Genomic DNA, 21,039 nt, shown 5'->3' on the forward strand with positions numbered 1-21,039 from the left:
TCTCACTACTAGATCTGACTTGCAGTGATCTGCCTGTTTACAGCCTCCTAAGAGATGGGATTACAGGCGTGTGCCACCACCCCCAGTCTCAATTGCTGTCTCAGTGTGCCCCCCCCTCCCTGGGGGGTGGACCTGCACGGCAAGCCTGGGGATCGAACCACAGCCCCTGAGCCTGCTTGCAGGTGCTTTAACCCGCTGAGCTATTTAGCCGGCCCCACGAGGACTTTCTGAGCAGAACCCGGATGCACAGGAAATGCGGTAGTGCCCAGAAACATCGCACTACAGGACAGCTGCACAGCATGGGAGACAACAGGAATGAAGAGGCAAGTGGCAGAATGGGACAAAAACTAGACAGCTATTCTTCAGAGGACTAATACCTAGGGTGTGTGTGTGCGTGTGTGCACGCGTGCAGCATCTCACTACACAGCTCGAACTCATCGCGATCCCCCCGTTTTCAGACTCCCCAGCGCTGGGATCACAGGCGTGCACCACCACTCCCAGACTCGGTCATGGGCTCAGCATGCCCCAGGGGTGGGGCCAGCGTGGCATGTGGTGCCAGGGATTGAACCCTGGTCCCTGCACTTGCCTAAGCAGGTGCTTAGCCCACTGAGCTATCTCGCCGGCCCTGAGGACTAATATGTAGAATAAATAGAAGACTCAATAATATTAGAACCCCCCTAATAAAAGACTCAATCTAAAAATGGGCAAGTGAAATGAATAGACACTTAAGGATAAGGTACAAATGATCAATAAGGATGTCAGAAATGCTCAACATCACTGAGCATTTGAGAAACGCAAAGTACAACCCTGAGATTGCATCTTACCCCAGAAATAGTAGGTGTCACTAAGCATTCAAATAATGACGAATGCTGGGAAGGATGCAGGGAAAAGGAGCCCTTCTCGCTGCTGCTGGGAGTGTAGGCTAGTGCACAGAGACAGTGGCAATCAGTATGGAGATTCCTCAAAAGCTAAGACTAGAAATTACATTTGACACAGACATTTCGCTCCTAGGAGTATTCCTGAAGGACTTGACGTTGCATTACATACGTGGGCAGGCTCAGAGAAGCACAGTCCATGCTAGCTAAATCTTGAAGGCAGCCTATGCGTCCCTTAACAGAGGAATAGATAAGGATAAAAGGGTATTTACACACCGTGGATTGTACTCTGTGCAAAAGAAGGATGAATTCGACACATTCACAGGAAAATAGATGCAGAAGCCCAGAGAATAAAGCAAAGGATAGATAAGAAGAAATGACAGATTTTTTTTTCAAAGTGGAGGTGAATCAGGAAAAGAGGGTGAGAGAAAGGAGGGAAAGAGGATGGTGAAAGAACTGGGGTGTGGTGCACGCAGGTACCAGCTCCACACAGGAGCATAGACATCATGTTCTGGAAATACAGAAAAGAAAGAAGGAAAGAAGGGAGGGAGGGAGGAAGGAAGGAAGGGAGGGAGGGAGGGAGGGAGGGAAGGAAGGAGGAGGGAAGAGAGGAAGGGAGGAAGGAAAGAAGGGAGGGGAGGAAGGAAGGGAGGGAGGGAGGGAGGGAAGGAAGGAGGAAAGGAGGCGAAAGAAAGATAAACAGATGGATAGAGGGGAGATGAAAGGGAGAGAAAGAGGAAGGAGAAAGAAATTGAGGTGTATTAGTGGATGTAACAGTTCCTTACACGGAATGGAAACGCTATGTACTAGAAACAAGTACTACTGAAAGCGGCAGAATGCACTCTCCCTTTTGTACTCCCCGCCCCGAAGCAGGCACAACCCCATCACATCCGGTCTGGCCTTGCCATGGCGCCCTTACTGGGGAACTCTTTGGAGCAATTACATCCTCAGGCTGCGGAGCTGCCTTTCCTGTTCCGGCTCCTTAGAGGGCTCCGGCTGCAGCGTGAATGAACCGGTTGGCTTTTCCAATGAACATGATCATCAAGCCCAGGAAGGCCGAATATCCAACGTGACTTTTACCATTTCATGTACAGAATCTATAAAGGCTGAAGTTATAATACAATTCTCGGAAAAATAGCCTGAATTTCAGAATTATGGACATACATCATCATTAGTTTTTCCCTTAACTTACTCTAAAGAATTCCTTCGTTGACCCTGAATCCAGGGTTCCGTAGGCAATTTCTGTCTGTTTGGCCAGGTCTTCCGCGCTCTCTATGGGGGAGACCATCCGCTCAACCGTGAGGAAAGCAGCCAAGTTCGCAGTGTAAGACGATATAATGATGAGGGTGAAGAACCACCAGACACCTCCAACGATTCGACCTGAGAGGGATCTGAACACGAATACAGTAATTCACAGCTTTCTTTCTCTAACTGACATACAAAAAGGAGAAATGTCGATTTCACCAAGCAGCCCTAAAAATAACAATTGCAAGCATCATCTTCTGTTTCCTGATAATCTACTCAAGAAAGATTTTAATATTTTTGTATAGTCTTATATCTATTTAATATTTTTGCATAATCTTATATACCGAATATGTGTGCCCCTGAATGTCTGGAGACCTTTTTCGATTTATTGTTTAATTAGTGGAAATCGGGAACTTAACGGGAGGGAGGCGACACTTTCTTTCATTAATAACCTCTCTCCTTTACATTTCAGCCTTTCTGAAATTAGGTTGCAGCCTAGGCTTGATGAGATAAAACATATGGTCGTAGTTGAGGTGGCAGCACTGTTTCATCTCTGAGATGTACGTAAAATAGCAGCTCATGTGGACACAGTGACGGTGGCAGGTTTGTGGCTGCCTTCTGCGGACAGGACACTGTCTAAAGCTTCGGTGAGAGCCCTGTCAGCATGAAGGAGGCGGCCAAGCTCACACAAGGCTGGGTGAGTTGGGGGCTTAGGATTGGTTTCAGAGTGACCACAGGTCAGGACATCCGCGCATTTGAGATTCCATTTCTGAGGTAACTAAAGGGCGAGCTAATATATGTCATAGAGCATCTTTATCTACTGGTACAAAATTTTCTTCCTTCATTCTCTCTCTGGCTATCAAAAATGAGTATGGATACAGAAGAAAAGTTAAAACCAGACTAAAAAGATCTAGGGAATTTTTGTAGTGATTTCACTCCTTGAAACCACAAAAATATTTTAAATTCTAGGGAAAATTGTCTTCAGATTTTAAAAAAATGCCACGTGTGTACTCTCAGCTCTTTTGTATGCTGAGGCAAGAGAGTCTTGAGCCCAGTCTGGGCAATTAATGACTTAGCAAGATAAAATAAAAAAGTGAATAAGAGGTAGGGACATAGCTCAGTGTAAATGTCCTGGGTTCTGTCTCCAGGATCACACACACACACACACACACACACACACACACACGCACACACATGCACATAGCTTCTTTAAAAGTGAAGGATTGTCCACATTTTCCAAGGTCCTTCTAATTTTAAAGTGCTCTCTCACTACTTGCTGTTATATATGACACCTACTAGTTTTCAGTTACTGTTTCCTTCATCTTGGTTTTTTAAAAAGCGTTACTCCATCTGCCTTGATGCTTTCTAATTTCTTTAACTGAAAGCCATTGGTTCAGATTGCTATGTTACTGGCATTTAAGAACATTTATCATTTTCCTGGGTCTTTTGAAGCACATGGCTACTTTATAGTCAAAATAATACTTTTTGAAAAAGCAAATTTGCGATGCTAACACACAATCAAAATTAAATTCAACACTTAGCTTTCTCATACTTTAAGCTATTTTCTCTGTGGGAGAAGTCAGGAAATTTTCTGGCAATGGGAGATAAACTAATTTTTAGGGAACACAGACACTGAGGAATGATATCCAGAGGGAGGGAGCCATGAACCCCCGGGGACAGAAAAACATCTCTAGGCAACGAGCGTGCATTGCACTGTGGGCTTTCTTTTTCCTACTGCTTAGCTTATTTATTTGTTGTTATGTACAACAATATATCTGGTACAAATTACATTGGCTTAGCTTTTAGGGAATTTCATGACAGAAACCTCCCTTAAACTATTTGAGCTGATTATTAAGTTCAACATTTATTTTTGACAAAGGAAAACAATAGTAGCAACGGCAACAATATTCATTTTTGAAATGGCAACAAAAAGAAAATGAATGCCTCTTGTATAATTTAGATTTTTTTCTTTTCGTTACTGAAGGTAGCACCCCAGAAACTTTACTCTAACATCTACATCACCAGCCCTTTACACTTTTTTTTTTTTTTTTAAATTTAGGGAGAAAGGTCTTGCCAAGTCACTAAATTGCCTGAATGAGGCTCACTCAAGCTTGCATTCTCCTGCCTCAGCCTCCCCGAGGACTGGTCCTAGAAGCATGCACCACTAGCTTAGTTTCCATTTGTGAAGTCACTGAATGCAATATTGATACAGAATCATTTCTGAGAGTTTCCCTGGTTTGCATACACACTTTTCTGTTGAGAATGTTAATCTTTTTGTGGCACAGTATCTATGTTTTGTGCCAGCTTAGGAGAAATTGGTTATGAATACACTTCTGTTAATTTGGGAACTGAAAGTTTACCCTGTATTTAGAACTATGCTCAACCTGCAGGAGAAGAACCCATAAAGAGCTGTCTCCCACACGGCATTCAGAATTCCTGGGAAATCGGTGAAGGACGTGAGTTTTGAAACTCACCTGGGGGAAATGTCACATCCTTGTTGCATAAACGCACCCAGGGAAAACCAGAGGCTGTTGAAGATGCCAAACTCATTGGGAGGCTGGTCGCTGGGTCCTTCCTTTCCATCCTCAGGCTCTTCCGTGTGCCACTCGTACGGGCTGAACCTGCTCACGAGGAACAACACCACGCTGACGCCGATGTAGGCGAAGACTATGCACATCCAGATCTCGTAAGCCAGCGGATCCAGGAAGGAGAACACACCCGGTTTAGATTTCTGAGGCTTTTTGATCATGATGGAGATGCCCAGACTCATGAAGGGCTTAGAGAAGTCGATGACCTCTTCTCGGACCAAGGTGATTGTCAGAGGCGCGATAGCAATCTCTGCTTTCTAGACGAGAGAAGACACATGGGAACACAAGGGTCAGTGCATTTCACGAAGCAATTAGTACTGGCGTTACCAGGTACGCGTTCATCCCCAATTGTGCCAAAGTGCCGCAGTGAAAAAGTAATCCCAAGTACAAATAAAAACACGAATGGCAGTCTGTTTCCATAAGATATTATTTACATCACACAAAACATTTTTATTAGTGCTAGCGGCTGGATAGAAAGAGAGGAGCGGAGAGTGGGTAGGCAGAAGGAACCGCCCTACTCCTTGAGCACGTCGACAGGGCCGAGGAAGACTGCTAAGTCTGCCCACACGGCTGAATTTCTGGATTTCTTGGCAGGAATGTGACTGTGCAGCAGCCTTTTCTGCTTCATTTGGAACCTTGCCCCTGATTCATTACTTCGCCATCCCTTAATATTATGAATTGCAAATTTCAAACAGCCCTTTCTTATTTATTCCTTTCCAACCACAAGAAAACGGATCACAGCGTCTGTGTTTGTATGATAAAAGAAAAGCCATTGTTTGACAACATTTTCCTAGTCCACGCGCACACACACACGAGTCTGGAAGTTGGCACTGCTTTCTTGCTAGGCGAATGCTTTGATTTTCTGCTTCCAATTTTTAAAAACGACTTTGGAACATGGTAGCTTCAGTTCTGATGTTATGATCAGAGAAAACCGACCTTCCTTTCCAGTTTGGTGATTTTGAGCAATTTTTGGCACAGCTTTCTGTATCTTTAAAATGGCCCATTTAAACTTCCTGACAATCTTATGTGCGTCACTGTCTTGTAGGCGATGGAATTGTGTCACACAAAGATGCACTTCTGACATGGGAGCTCGGGAACTGGAGCCTATTGAATCACATCACCTCGGAAATGAACTGGAATAAAACACGACGCAAAAACTAAGCTCTCCTATACTCCACAAACAAAATGTTTTAATTACTTACTATAAAAGAAACATATTTGAACCTAAAATGGAATCAGAAACATAACCATGCACAGGGTGGGCTGCCACTCAGCATCACTCCTACGTCCACTGGAGCACCTGACGTCACGCTCAGTACAAAGGCCCGGGCAGGGCAAGGATGGAGCGGTCTCCACTCTACAGGCCTGCTCTCTGCTGAGAGACTGCGATCTGACCCTCCGTGCCTTCAGGTAGGAGCACACTTCATTTGCCTCATCCATGCCCATATACAGAAGAGCCAGATCTACTGAGGAGACTATCATTTTCATAAGGTGAGTGATACGTGGAGTAGCTGTAGTAAAATCAGTGTACGGTAATAACAGACATAACAAATCAGGACCAGTTCAAACAAGGCTTTATATTTTTATTTTTATGTTGGTACCAGGGATCAAACTCAGGACCTTGTGCTTCCCAGGCAGGTTCTTAAGCCCCTTAGCTGTGTCCCCAGCCCCCAAATCAGGACAAGTTGTCTTCATCCCCTACCTGCTTACTCTTTATTCTTTCTATATGAACCACTAGACTTCACTTTATAAATATTTTTCTTATTATAAAAATAGAATATTATCAAACATTATGCTTTGAAATTGCTTTTCTCTTCTCAGAAAATATGATGGAACATTTTCCCACTTTGACATTCTGGTTAAAAGCAAGTTTTAAAGCTTTCAAATATTTTACTAAGTGAAATGATCAATATGCACCCAAATTCCTATCTTCGGAGATATTTATACTGCTTGCAATTTTATGCAATTTAAAATGGTAGCTATGAACATTCTTCAAGACAAGTTTGGGGCCAACCAGATAGCGTAGCGGAACTGGAGTACAATCCGTAGTGTGCTGTGCCAGCCCCGCCCCTGGGACAGCCTGAGATGGCGAATAAGACTGGGTGCGGTGGTGCATGTCTGAAAACCCAGGGCTTGGGAGGCTGACTACAGGACGATCACTACAAGTCTGATCTACATAGTGAGACCCAGTAGACCCTGTACTAAATATATAAGAAAAAAAAAAATAAAGACAAGTTTGCACTTACACAGAAGTTATTTAAATAAATTCCTAGGGTTGGCAATGTAGTTCAGTGGTAACCTGCTTGTTGGGTATGGGCACAACCCCTTGCCCAATCTCCAGCACTGAAAAAAATTCTAGCAAAGGTATCGCTGGTGTAAATGCTAATGACTTTTTTGATGTTTATGATGTATTTTGCCTTGATTTTCTCCGGAAAGACAATGCTTCTGTCACCAGTGATAGGAGAAGGAACATGCTTCCTGCTTTGAGGAATACTGCCTCAGGCCTCCTGCTTGTTTTTATTTGTCTTTGCCAACTTTCTTTATGAAAGGATCCATTATACTAATTGGAATTTGGTTTGATAAAACAAATGGCTCTTTTCACTCCAGATTGTAATCGTAGTGATCGGCTTCACAAGAGCTGGATTACTGGCGGGCACCACCACACTCAGTCTCAATTTCCATCTCAGCGAGCCCCGTGAGTGGGCCGGCACGGCATCAAACCCCCGCAGTTGCTTTAATCCGTTCAGCTCTTTGGCCAATCCTTGCCTATTTTATTTTATTTTAGTGGCCGGCTCAGCTCACCCTGGGGGCGGGACTGGCACAGCATGGGGTGCCGGGGATTGAACCGCTGTCCTTGCGCCCTTGCCTAAGCTTGCCTAAGCAGGAGCTTTAGACTGCTGAGCTATCTCGCCGGCCTGTTTTGCCTCTTTTGAGAACTTCCTTTTCTCCCCTCCTGTAGCGTCATCTGAGTAGCCATCAATTCTTTCTTGTGGATATAAAACTCATTGCTTTATAATGTCAAACAATGTCCCCTTTCTTCCGAGGCTTTATCCACTCTGCTGTACCGTGCAGGACACGCTCACTGCTTCCTGGGCTGAGAAGCAAGGTGCAGGCTCACGAAACGATTGCCCTGCAGTGCAGACCGGGAAAGCACGACCCTCATGGGCTTCAGCTGTGCTCTGTGTCTTCCTGTCTTCACTGTTTTTCCAGGGAAGGATGACTCTCAGTGTCATTAATCATCTCAAAGGGGCCTGGCGAGGATCAATCAGGCGCGTGCTTTGAAAGCTAAATCTGTTAAATACGAATGGGCTTTCGGGAAACCTCGGATTGTATTTCAAGTCTATGGTACTTTTCTTCGTCACCTGACAGAGCTGACTGTGAGTGATGGGCTTGGACTGTCGACTTTTAAAACACTGTGTCATCTCTAGCAGTGGCTAAGTGCCAATTTCATTTGCACGCGGCAGTGGTAGCTCAAGAGAACAATCCTGCTCTTTGGCTCGTCGAGGCAGTATTGTCAGGGCTACACCTGCCCTTGGCTAGCCACGGGAGCGCTCAACACCTGGCTGCCTCCACGCAGGGCTCGCGTGCTCCGCGGGAGGCTCGGTTCAGACACATTTGTAGCTTTTGTGTTTTGTGATGTATGCAAGTACGAAAAGTGATGATGCTACACAAAGTTTAAATGTACTGTGTTCTCAGGACATAAAAATATTGAATTATTGACATTTTACATGAACTAGCATAGTAATCATCAAATTACTTAAACGATGTTTGTGATTATTTACAAATAACAGAGTCATAGATAACTAGCCAAAACAATAACCCACATCACATGATTGAAAGAAATCTGTTCCTACAATGATCAAATAATAGATTTACCAGAGTGGTTCTTTTTTTTTTTTTTTTTTTTTTTTTGTGGAACCGGGAATTGAACACAGGCCCTTGCGCTTGCCAGGGAGGTGCTTATTCCACTGAGCCATCTCCCTGGCCCCCAGAGCGGTTCTAGGGCATAACAATGTCTAAGTTAAGGGACTCTGAAGACTACATTACTGTTTTTGTTGTTTTTTTTTTTAAGTAGACAGTATTCCTTTTCTGACTTTGAAGTTATCAAATGTCAGTTACATTATTTAGAAATTATATTTTCAAGGAAATAGGGAAACATTTGAATAGCATTCATGGCTCTTGGAACATAGCTATGGATTGAAAAAAAGAGTGAAAGACATTTAAAAATCGGTGAGTCCACGTGAAAATGCTTGATGCTAGTGTGAGTAGATTTCTCGATAAATTGATTTGCTTACCCCATAAACAAGCTCGCCTACCATCCCATTCCAGATTTTTGTATCTGCGTCCCTTGCTCCATATTTTCCGTCAGGGACAATGGCAATTTTATACTTGATACCAATATGTTTTGCAATTTCAGATGCCAGGTCTACACAATATCCTTCGTACTTGTCATTCCCTTCAAACATTTCGTGATTTTTCTTGTACATAACGTACGGAGATTCCTATAATGAGAGAAGCAGAACTGTAAAGGAGAAATTACAAAACATTTGGAAGTCTTTATGTAACTTCAGTTTCAGAACTTGAGAAATAAGACATTTACTACTACATACATATGACTTTACGTGCTAGAAATAAATAATAAAATAGCTATCAATACACTTACAAGTATATTAAATTGGTCTATATTGGATACTGAAAGCAAAGTAATTAAAATAATTTTAAATTGAGTAATAATTAGGCAATACTGACTGTAAATGGAAAACTGCCCATTGGTAATTTTCTAGGGAAGCATAAATTATCCTCTCTGAAAATTAAGCTATTCTCCCTTACATATATTATGAAATTAAAAATTGTTCAATATTCAACTTTTCATAATACATAACACATTCAAGATCGCATATCTCCATATTCTGCATGTTTTAGCCTCATTCCACTAAGTCTTTTAAGAAAAGTCCTGTACAATTTTTCTGTGATCACTAATGTTTAAAAACAACACTCATTTGCTGCATAAGCATTCAACAAAAATAAGTTAATACTTCAAAAATCATATAAATTTGTTTTGCTAATAATGCTCAATGCTTTACCATTAACTGGTCTTCATGACTTTTTAAGTCTATCATAAAATATGTCCCAATGGAGGGTAGCAATCTCCCCCAGTTGTGATAGTCCCATTTAGCTTTTTAAGTAACTGAGTCAAAAAATAGGATGAAAAATTATCGTGAATGTCCTTTAGAAAAGAAATCATTTACCAGTAGCTAATGATTACCCAAGAACTTTTAATTGAAATACATACAGCACCCCCCCACACTCATATGCCAAAGTATTTAAAAAGACTTGTTCACAAAAGTGTGTTTAGTTTGTAAATAACACCTAAAATCTGGTGTGTGTGCAGGAAGGATAAAACTCTTAGTCATGCCCAGCTTTTCTAGTCATTTTTCAGAGAAGGACTGACCCCTTTTGGGTGCTGTATTAGTGACATAATATACTTGATTTCTATAGAACAGTACTGTGTGCCCTTTATTTAGTACTTTTTTTTTTTTTTCCAGATGTGGTCTCATTGTGTAGGTCGATCTGGACTTGTACCCATTACGTAGCCCAGGCTGGCCTCCTACCCACAGTGATCCTCCTGCTTCAGCCTCCCAAGGGCTGGAATTACAGGTGTGCACTACCACACCCAGCTCATAATGGACCTAGGAGTCTTTATTTTCCCCTAGAAAATTCATGATTGTGTGTGGCACTTGTTTATCGAATTCTAAATTAGAGAGATTTATTTTCATAATACGACAGTCTTATACTAATTCTGATTTTGTTTTTCATAAGTGTAGAACTTTATTTGGCAACACTTAATAAAATGCATAACCTGCATGACATTTCATTTTCCAGTAGAGATGGTCTAAATAATTCTACAGAGTAGACTTCTCCAGGAGTGGTCTTTGTACAATTTTCTTAGAGTCTGCCCATGACTGGGATGACCAAATGACCCAGAGGGTCCCACTTCTGTGATTTTGATGAATATTTTAATACTGAAGTTGATCAAACAATGTTTCTCTACCTCCTGTAAAATAAAGGCAAGCAATGGCCTTTTCTTTAGATAGATGAAAATTATTAGTTAATAGAAAACCTTTTCTATATTGGTAGCATTTGAATTTACAAATGTGATTATGAAGATGGACCAGGTGCCACAAAGGATTGCTAATTTCTAAAACATGCCATAAAATATATGCAAGTGTGAGCTAATTCTTCTGTTTTCCTTTTTAAAATAGTTACCTAGTTACACCTATTTATGGCAGATCATGTGGAAGATTATGTAGGAAAAAACAAAATTCCTATATTTGTAAATTGCTTTGCATTCTGATTTAAGGCAATGAACAGCCGGCATCCGTAGAGAGCTTACAATTCCCTGGCAAGGTGTGCTGCTGAGGTTCACTGGGTACTAACAAAGAAAGTCAGTTCTGCGGAGTCTGAGCCTATGAACACTGGTGAGTCTCACCCCTCACTTACCTCCGCTACCATATTAAGGTGTGTACGAGTTTCTCTAGCTAACAGAACACCTAACTGCTAAATTCCCTCTTCATAATCTAATGAAATTTTTCTTAATTAAAAACTGTATGTTTATTGTTTAATCAAGCATTTATGAAGCACCCACGGTAGGTCAGGCAGTTGATTGGGAGATAGGGACACGACCTTTAATTTTAGAAAATTTATAAATGTGCCTTGTCCTACTGTTCAAAGTCACTACAAATTCTCTGTAATAAGATGAAAGGAGTATGAATAGCGAGAATCAGCAATAAATAAATAAATCTTACTGTTTGCTCTGTGCCAGTCATTGCACTAAGTTCTTTAATTAAGTCCTTTGGCTTCCTTTGTACATTGGCACTAGGAAGTAGAAATTTCCCATTTTGCAGATGGGAAAACTAAGACTCCAGAGGGGAAGCAATTGTTCAGTTTTACAGATAAAACAAGTAAGTGGGCTAACTCCCTCTGAGTGAGAGTTTGGCCTGCATTTTGAAATATCTGGAATTGGTTGAAACTGTGTGCAGGATTGAGACTTTAAGTGGCTTAACAAAAGAGGGAACAAAAGAAATGCACTCCTGTATCTTTAGAACATGAAATTCTTTCTATAATCTCTTTGGTAAAAACATAGGTACAGCAATTGCATTTAATCTCACGGTGTGTGGCCCATGCAAAGCACTCAATAAATACACAGTATCCTGGTCTTCAGTGCCTCCTGCATAGGAATACGATTGCTATGCAATTGCCTTAGTAAAAGGCAAATGATATAAATGATCAGAAGAGAAACCAGAGCATGCATAATTGCACTAGACCTTCTGATTTAGATCTTCAAAATGAAGCTAAGCATTTGGAAGAGCTAGATCATCTCTCCTGAAGCAGGTGTATGCATACATGAATAAACTATGTATTCGGTGTCTTCTTTATCATTTTTACCCCCAGTATTTTGTATGGCTGGAACCCGTCGGCTGTTGGCTCTTTGTTTTCCAGCCAAGGCCAGCCAACAAAGCTACAAAACCCCTGTAGCTTCCTGAAGATGTTGAGTAGATATTTCCCCAGCCTGTTCACGTAAGCAGGGCCATAAACAGGTGACATGTAGGAAGCGTAAGAGAAAAAAAGGTGCTCGCGCTGTCAGGGCAGAAAGGTGAGGCTTTTCCTGCACGGCAGCTGGCAGGGCTGCTCAGCTCTATCCACTTGCTTTGAGTGGGCCTTGTTTGCTTTTCTTTCACATCAAAGCCAAGGAAAGCAGTAGCAGATCTTCACACTCCAAACTGCACTCACCCAACCCTAAGCTGCCACGCACGCAGTCTGCGTGAGGCTTGTTAAATAGTACACACTGTGGAGAGAGCTCTAGGTTTACTATAGGGGAACAAACTATTGAAATTGCTTCAATATAATAAAGTGAAATTTTGCAAACATGAAGGGCAAATGCATTTTTGCACAGTAATATGGTAGAATGCCTAGTATTTGCTTGTGGATAAAAATGGAAGAATGAGTGAAATATAGTGTTTTACTTCTTTTTTAAGTAGTGTAATCTTCTCTCCTTATTATCAGCTACTGCGCTCTGTAGGACACTAGCTCCTCAGAACCGATTTTACATGCGTTACTTCTTAGTGATAACAAGTTAAGACAATTTTCATAATAGATGGTGTCTTACATCTGCTCTGTTATTTCAGAAAAGAAATCACTCTCTGCCTAAAGTAGCTACATTAGGATTTGGTTATGAAAATGTTTATGTAAATGGATTTAGATGATTTTTAACCAATAGAGTATAATTTTCCTACTGACTAAAAATTTAAATGTTATTTGTATTTAGCAAAACAAAATGTTCAAATGAGATGCTGACTGGAAAAGTTTCAAGATTTTCTGAATATCACAAATAACCCTTATAATTACTATTAAAATAATCAATAGAATAAGATGACTAGTGTCAGTCTTTGTTTTCTATGTGGATACTTGATTTTTTCCAAAGAATGTTAATGCATATACATAATTTATTCCACAAATTAAATTCTTAAAAACTGAAATTCTGATGTGATCATTCAGTTTGGGAAAAGTAAATGGATTGGATGGTTGTATAATTTTAAATTTAGCCAAAAAAATATATTTTCAAGCAAACTGAGTTATAAGCTCTTTTATAAGATGTGAATGTGAAAGTGAGAGTTATTATTTGGGATGAGGAAGGAAAAATTTTAAGTTTCAGTGTATATATTCATAACATACATATTATGTATAAGCATACATGAATGCATATATTATGTACAAATGTACACGAATTTATATACTGTGTGGCAATGTAAATGTGCATAAAATTATACATGCATTTGTAAATATGAATTGTGTATCTACAAGCTATCAAATAACTCAAAAACTATAAAAATAACTTCTGGAAGATCAAGTGGGATAAGTAAAATTGCTTTTAGACTTGTAAAATAATTTAGATTCTGTAGTGAATAAATTTGACTTTATGGAAACTTATCCTAAAGGATTACTATATTCATAAGCTGATAAGAAATATTCCCGTAGCTGAGAAATGCCGCCCAAGCAGCCTTTAGCTGCACCAGTAAAGCTCTGAGGGAAAAGGGTTTGCCTCAAATATCACTGCAGTGTCTTGTTCTATAGAGTCAAATAATCAATAAAAGGAACGAGATTACGGCGGATGTCACCATGTCTTGCTCCCTCACATCCTACTGCGCACAGCCTTTTCCTCAGACGCTGTGCCTGTTCTAACCACATGCCACAGAGCCGGCTTCCTTAGGCAGCTCATAAAAATTATTACTATGAATGCAAAAAGATAAACCGATTTGATCATAGCGTCACGTATATCACAGACTGTGTAAGATTTTTAGTCAATAAAGATAAAGATTATGACATCATCAATTTTGTTTTCCACTTAGATTAAGCCATGTTATTTGTATTTAGTAAGCTTTACTCAAAAGTATCTATCATTAAGAAGGTCACATGATAAATATACAAAAATTCATAAAAGAAAAATAAATTTTAAACAGTAGGCAAACTAATATCCCATTTTATTGAAAGATGAAAAGTCATAATTATGAATTATGTTTTTGATCCACTAACTCTCACTGGGACATAAATTCCCTTCGTGCCACATTTTCTCTGTTGTTTTCAACTGAAACATCCCCAGACTCTAACTGTGCCTAACACAGCAGACGCTCAAGAAATATTTATGAGTGAATAACTGAATTTCTCAATCAATTTTATTTAATAGCATATATAATTACAGTGTATTGACATATAAATAACAGCATACACAAAGGAAAGACAAAGGAAAAACAGCAACACCATGTCAATATTCATGAAAACGAATGCCTTGCTGTACTGTCAGCCTTTGGCTGAAACGAGGTATCTGTATTGCGCATGGTACAATGTCTGGCCAACTCCATCTGTGTTGGGCATTTTTAATTGAACTTCGGGGATTAGCACATGCAGGGGTCCACACCTCATTCATCTCCAAGGAATAATATTTCTTTCAAAGTGAATGAGGTGATGGAACGACCATAGGTATGAGGCTGCCATTTTCAAACAAACCTAATACAAAGTACTTATAGAGAAATGATTCGAGCGTATCTCTTTGAATTACTGCATGATTATGCAGCTGCAAATACCAGAGGTGTTACTGATATGAAGATTACATTTGTATACAAAGACAGAGGCTAGCATTACACTTTTTTGATCGTAAAGATATTGATGGCATCAATCAAACATCAGATAATTTTACAGAATATTCTTCATGTATCTATAGGAAACAGTTGGATGTTTTAATCATTTTTACTTAGTTTTGATAGCATGCTTCCTGAAAACTAGCCATGCTTGCAAAATTAACTATTGCAGTTTGAAGAATCTAGCCAAACCTGTTAGTAACAGGGATGGAAAGGAAATTTTTTACATTATAACATACATTAACACATCTTATTTCACACGAAACAGGCAAATTGTTAAAAATTTCTAAAGAAAACAATTGTATAGACTCAGAATACAAGCACAAATTCAGCGATTTTTACTTTTAGAAAATCTACCCTGGCCAATAGGAGTGGTCTGATTCTATGGCTTATGCACAATGACCTCATTTCACAATATAGGAAATCATTTTTCAGAATTGTTAAGTGATTGTTTTTCAACATCTATTTTCCTTGAGAAAGATGCATATTATTTCTTCTTTTGCTCTAGTATCTCAGAAAAGTCACAGGTAATTAAAAAAAATTGTTTTCTGGTAGTCCAGAGTTGATCATCCAACAAGAATCCCGTATGAAAAATAAGCTTAAAATGACTACCCAGGAGAACAAGGTTGATGCCTTAGGAAAGGTCGAAGAGCGCGGAATTCTTTTCTTTCTTGGTCAATTTCTTAAAATAGGATTCTTCATCATAGGCTGAAAAGAGGAGGACTGTACTGAAGTTTGAATTTCCATTACTGTGTCTTTTTTTAGGAAAAGAAATATATACATATATATATATTGCTTTCAAGTCCCATGCAGACATTGCACAATTAAGTCAGAAGGTTTACATGAACATTGCTGTTGGTAGGTTTGCATCTTAAAATCATAAACTCCCAATCAAGTCTTGTCAAATTACATTAAATTGCTAACTGGTGATCTGACACAGAGGTAACCAATTGCGACATATGAAAGCTTCTCTCTGGTATTTGCATGCTTTGACCTCAGTGTCAGTTTTAGAAACAACTTGATGTTACTAAAAACGTAAAATTAAAAATTAAAATTGTGTAAGCTAAAAACTAAATTACGTAAAATGCTTTCATTGTATTTAGAGTAAGTGCTTTCATAAATAATTAATAATATGCTTTGCCTACAGAGACAGAAAGCTGAGGATAAATATCTTTAAATTAGAAAAGGTCACCGATTGTTGATCTCCTTTGACTAGAACTGATTCTAAAGGGCATGTCTGACTTTAGAAGAGGCAAATATATAAGATATCCTATTATTTAAAAGATAGTGTTAGTTTAGAATGTGACTGAATGAAGCAATCACATTTTTCTTAATTATTGAAAGCCCAATAGAGTTATATGTGCATTTTTCCCTGGTCAATGAGAAGAATAGTAAGTGTAGAATAGCCCCTTTAACATTAAAAATAATTATAAAGTAAAATTAATCTCTAGAGCATTCAGTTATGTAAAACATGCCCATTAAAATCTACACATTATAAACAGACAATGCAAATTATTGGATGATTAAATTACCTGAAAATTATAATTTTAAATATTACTATTATTACATGGATGTTCTGAAAAAACATAATAACAATAATAATATGCTGGTTACCATTAGGTATTTTTATGAGTGGATGTTGACCATTTTCATGTTTAGTGTTTTGTATTTGGGTCTTAGTATTTCATACATTTTCATCTAGAGTTTGACAGTATCAGTTTTTAACATCTAAGCATTTTTCCAAAAACAGTGCAATAAAAGGTCACATAAAGACAAGTACTGAATGTACTTAAAGCTCAGGACAAACCTACTGACAGCCTTGATAGACTTTGGCGGATCAGAGCACCTATGTAGCCATTAAGATTCAGGTTTGATCCTAACTCTGTACCGTAGCTAGGGAGTTAAAGCTGCCTGTGGACAAAACGGAACACCATAAGGCATACACCAAAACTTACCATAATTGTGGTTACAACCACTGTTCTGTTCTCAATGGCAGCTGTGTCATTGCCAAGAGTGGGCACATCTTGGATCAAGACTAATTTATCCATATCATTCCAGTAACCAACCTGCCGAATACAGAAAGACTTCTAAAAATGTATTTTAGAAGAATATACTCTAGTTCTTATTGGGACAAATGGTGTAAGTAAATAGGCATCCAGAATAAATTTAGAGGGGATGAAAAAAAGTGAAAGCTTTAAAATTTGCTGATAAACCATTCTGTTGTTGTTAAAAGATACTGCCATATTATCTATTTAGCAAATCATACAGTAGCCAAGACATGAGAGAGTGATCCCAAAGGGAATACAGGCGCAGATGGAACATCATTGACAAGTTCCCTCTCTTTTAGTATGAAGAAGTACTGCTCTGAAGATTAATTACATGATCTTACTGATAAAGCTATGAGTTATATTATAAAGAGCAGACTCAGATGTATAAAGGATACTTTCAAGCCAAAGAAATTTGTACATCTTTTAAGCCATGTAGAAAAGGCTCTTGGTTTGATATAACCTAATCCTGGATAGACATACAGTCCTTTTTATAAATTGCTACTTACCTCAATGATGAGCATTAATGTACACTGTTTTCATTTTCAAATCTTGAACTTAAATATATATTTTGACTTAAAATATTATCATATTTTATCATTGAGAAGTGAACTGTCTTTCCATAATGTACATTAAGTAATTAAGTAGAGTAAAAAATAGCAAACTACAATGAAATCTTACTAGAAATTTAGGACTCTCTGAGTCGCGCATACCCTTAAATGACAGCCATGGCAGCAACCTACTGCATGCTTGCTTTCAGGCAGGACCACACACAAACCTGGCTTTTATCTGCATCTTAGCATAATATAGATCAAATGACCAGGTTAAAGACACCAGTTTGGTAATATGTTGCTCCTATGTTCATATGTTTGCCAACCTTCCTTTTCAATTTTTTTTAAAGTTTATTTATTTGGTCCAGGGTCTCACTTAGTCTTGCAGTGAGCCTCCTGTGTCAGCCTCCCCAGCACTGGCATGGCAGGCTTGTGCCACCACGCCCACTCTTAGTACCTGCACAGCATGTGGTACTGGGGATCGGCGTCAGGTGCTTGGGCTTTCCAGGCGGGTGCTTAGACCACTGAGCTGTCTCTGTGGCCCCCAAACAGATTTCTTGATGGTGTTGATAAAAGCTTATGTCTCCATAAAATGTATGCATTCACTTACTGCCATATTAACTATTTGTTCTATGTTTTAGAAGTCTTTGCTGCCCTCTGTTTCAACTGCCATGTTACTATTTAGCAACACATTAAAATAAAACAACCATTAATATGCCACAAAGAATCATTATCTTATTCACAAATTTTGCATATATGTAATTCAATAGCAGGACAGCTGAGAAATAATTTTCATTTGTATGCCTTACGGTACTTGGTTTGATCCTCAATTATGATATACATTAATTCAGCAATTGTTTTCAATTATACAAAAACATTTATTTCTAGCTGCTATTTGTTTAGCAATTTTGAGAGAAAAAATGTAATTTAAAAACAAAAATACTTTCAAGACCCTCCCTTCCTTCAGATGCTGCCTGCTGGTCCTTTTTTCCATATGACAGCTGTATGAAATGAAACTAGGTTTCACAGTTTGCATTTTCTTACCTGTGCAGCCACAGTACACATCGCCGCAGCCTACTTTCAGCAAAACCTTCTGCCTTTATTAATTAGTCTCACAACAGAAAAAAAATGCCAGCCCTGAGACGCATTTTCAAGAGTCTCTAGTTATTGGAAAGAGCTTGACATTTCACTGAAGCTGTGTGATCACAGAGACCCCTCTCAAAAAGAGAAATGGTTCTGAAGTGCTAGCGCTAGGAAATGAGAAGCAAAACCAAAAAGTTATCTGCTTGGTTTACATCCGCATGGAACTACGGTGAAAACCAAAGCCACACTACATAATGTGGCTCACATTTATGACAGATTTCGTGAGGGCGGCGGAGTCACTGGAGAGTCTGCACACAGATAATTTCCTAAAGAAAGCAATCCTGAGCTTCGATCTAAAATCTTGTGTGAGATGAAACTTTTCTCTCTTGTTCTTCCAAACATTTTGTATTTTACTCAACACTTCTGTCTGACCTCACTTAATTTACTAAGGAAAAACATTGTTTTTTTTTCCTAGAGGTACAAATTGGATGACAGCAGTTTTATATTGTGAATGTGCAGAAGATTCCAAAGTATGGAGGCATTCAGATCATTAACTTGGCAAAAGATGTTATAAAAATATTTATCTCTGGGCCTGAAAGAAGAATTTGCACAACTATTGCCAGAATAAATTGTGTATATATAAGCATCTGTAGTTACGCTTCATTTGGTTTGTAAAATAAGGTTGAGGTTGGGATTGAGGTCTTATAAAGACCCTGTTCTTTTCAAAGTTGGTTCAGGCAGAATTGCTTTTTCTAAAGCTGTGCTGAAAATCTGGCTTGTCATATCATCTCTAAATGGGAATCTTTTTGGCAGTGGAACAGATGTTTATAGCAGTCCAGAGAGTGAGCTTTGGAGCCCCTAGAATTTTGGTTTCCATCCCAGCTCCACTTCTTTCTAACTGGATAGGATATTTAGGTAATCCAAGTCTTACTTTTCTATAAAGTGAGAGGAAATATAGATTTTATTTTTACATTGTTATGAGGATTAAAAATAAAAATGCACATCGATTTTCCATGCCAGAACCTGGTGTAAACCTGCTCCTAGGTCAACGAATTGTTTATAATTAAGAATTCACAAAACCTTCCTTAGGGTCTAGACTTCAGCAAGAGCTTTGAGTCCCTTGCTTAATGAGAGTCAGGTAGTTTGTTAGTGAAGTGAGACAAACGCATGGCTTGGCTTGCTAATTTATTTCAAAAATCACTCCCTGAAGGCAGGTGTTCAATTTACAAGAACGATGGCTCTGTTCTGAGGCCTATTGCCTGGTCTTGCCAGCATGCTTTTTCTTGTGGTAGCTTATTTTTAAGCTTAACATTCCCGTCAGAATGTGCAAGTTGGTCATTGGCACAGGAAGACGAAGACGGAGGTGTCTACACGATTTTCCACTTGGTATTTCTTTACAGCCTAGGATGAAGGTCAGCTGGGCATGAAGATGCAGGGCTTGTTACTCTGCCAACTTACTCTTTCACGTTCTCCAAAACAAAAATCTTAATTTTTGTTACCACTACAGTGAAACGGGTCCTAAAAAGATTCAGTGTTATGAATAGCCCCGCTAGACACTTCTGCTCATTTCCACCTGCTTCCTTTCTCTGAGATTCCTGCTTTTATGTAGAACCATTTGACTTCCTGTACTTAATGGTTTGTAAAATATGGAGCTGTCTTTTGAACTGAAAAAGCTTGTGCTAAATGAATACGCTGGCAAGGTCTGGAACATGGAAGAAATGTGGTCTGACTTCCCACTGCCCATCCATTAGCAAAGTCTTTAAGGCCGGATGTAGTGTTCCGCCTGCCCCACACCTCGCAGAGGGACACTGCCTAATCCCACCTCTCCGTCCCGGCTGCGGGCAGCGCGCTGATGCAGCGGTACGCGGGATCCGATGCAGAGCCCAGGGGGTTTCTTCTGGGTGTCTTCTTCCCTTGCTTCCGCACGGCTCCTCAGAAGACTCCTGTTGTGGTGGTGCCCCTTGGGTGTCCTTTGCTGTCATTCATTTCCTGTCCTATGTAATCTTGGCCGGATAGACGGCAGCCTGCCACGGATTAGCTGGCAGGCTGGAGAGGGCTTTCAGGGCAGCCCCAAGTTGCTGCTTCTCAGGTTGGGGGGAAGCACGCCCACGTGGCAGGGTGCAGCGGGACAACTCTTTAAATGGCATAGCGTCCTTTCCCTCATGTGGCCTTAACCATCCTGCCTCTAAACCTTTTTCCTGATTGCTGCTTCTTCCTATTTGAACTCCAGCTACGTGGCTAACTTTCAACTCCTCCTCCCTCTGCAGCCTTTCCTAATGCGTTTTCCTCCAGCTGCAAGCAGACTCTTTCTTTTAGAATTTCTGCATGTCCTTACCTTAGGTGGCACATCTACCCTACTCTACTAGAAAGCAAGCTTCTCGGAGCAGGGTCCACTCAGGCAGGGTATAGTGTAGGAAGGTTCTAGAACCAGACATGTCTAAATATTAAAATCTTTGCTT

General features: G+C 39.7%; 1 protein-coding gene across 5 annotated transcripts in view; it reads right to left on the reverse strand.

The window, feature by feature from the left end:
* The window catches only part of Gria4 (glutamate ionotropic receptor AMPA type subunit 4), a 391,757-nt gene that overhangs the window by 49,523 nt on the left and 321,195 nt on the right, over nucleotides 1–21,039 (reverse strand). For 4 of the 5 annotated variants that reach the window (XM_023709510.1, XM_004626135.2, XM_004626136.2 and 1 more), the window contains exons 10-13: nucleotides 16,857–16,967; nucleotides 9,004–9,210; nucleotides 4,595–4,965; nucleotides 2,068–2,266 (exon numbers count right to left, since the gene is read on the reverse strand). In XM_023709510.1, the coding sequence (XP_023565278.1) occupies nucleotides 2,068–2,266; nucleotides 4,595–4,965; nucleotides 9,004–9,210; nucleotides 16,857–16,967 (888 nt within the window). Of the gene's footprint in view, nucleotides 1–2,067; nucleotides 2,267–4,594; nucleotides 4,966–9,003; nucleotides 9,211–14,562; nucleotides 15,610–16,856; nucleotides 16,968–21,039 lie in introns of those variants that run through there. The other variant, XM_004626138.2, reaches the window with a different exon arrangement.

This window comes from Octodon degus, unplaced genomic scaffold (assembly GCF_000260255.1).
Source record: "Octodon degus isolate 3935 unplaced genomic scaffold, OctDeg1.0 scaffold00012, whole genome shotgun sequence".
Taxonomy (NCBI): domain Eukaryota; kingdom Metazoa; phylum Chordata; class Mammalia; order Rodentia; family Octodontidae; genus Octodon; species Octodon degus.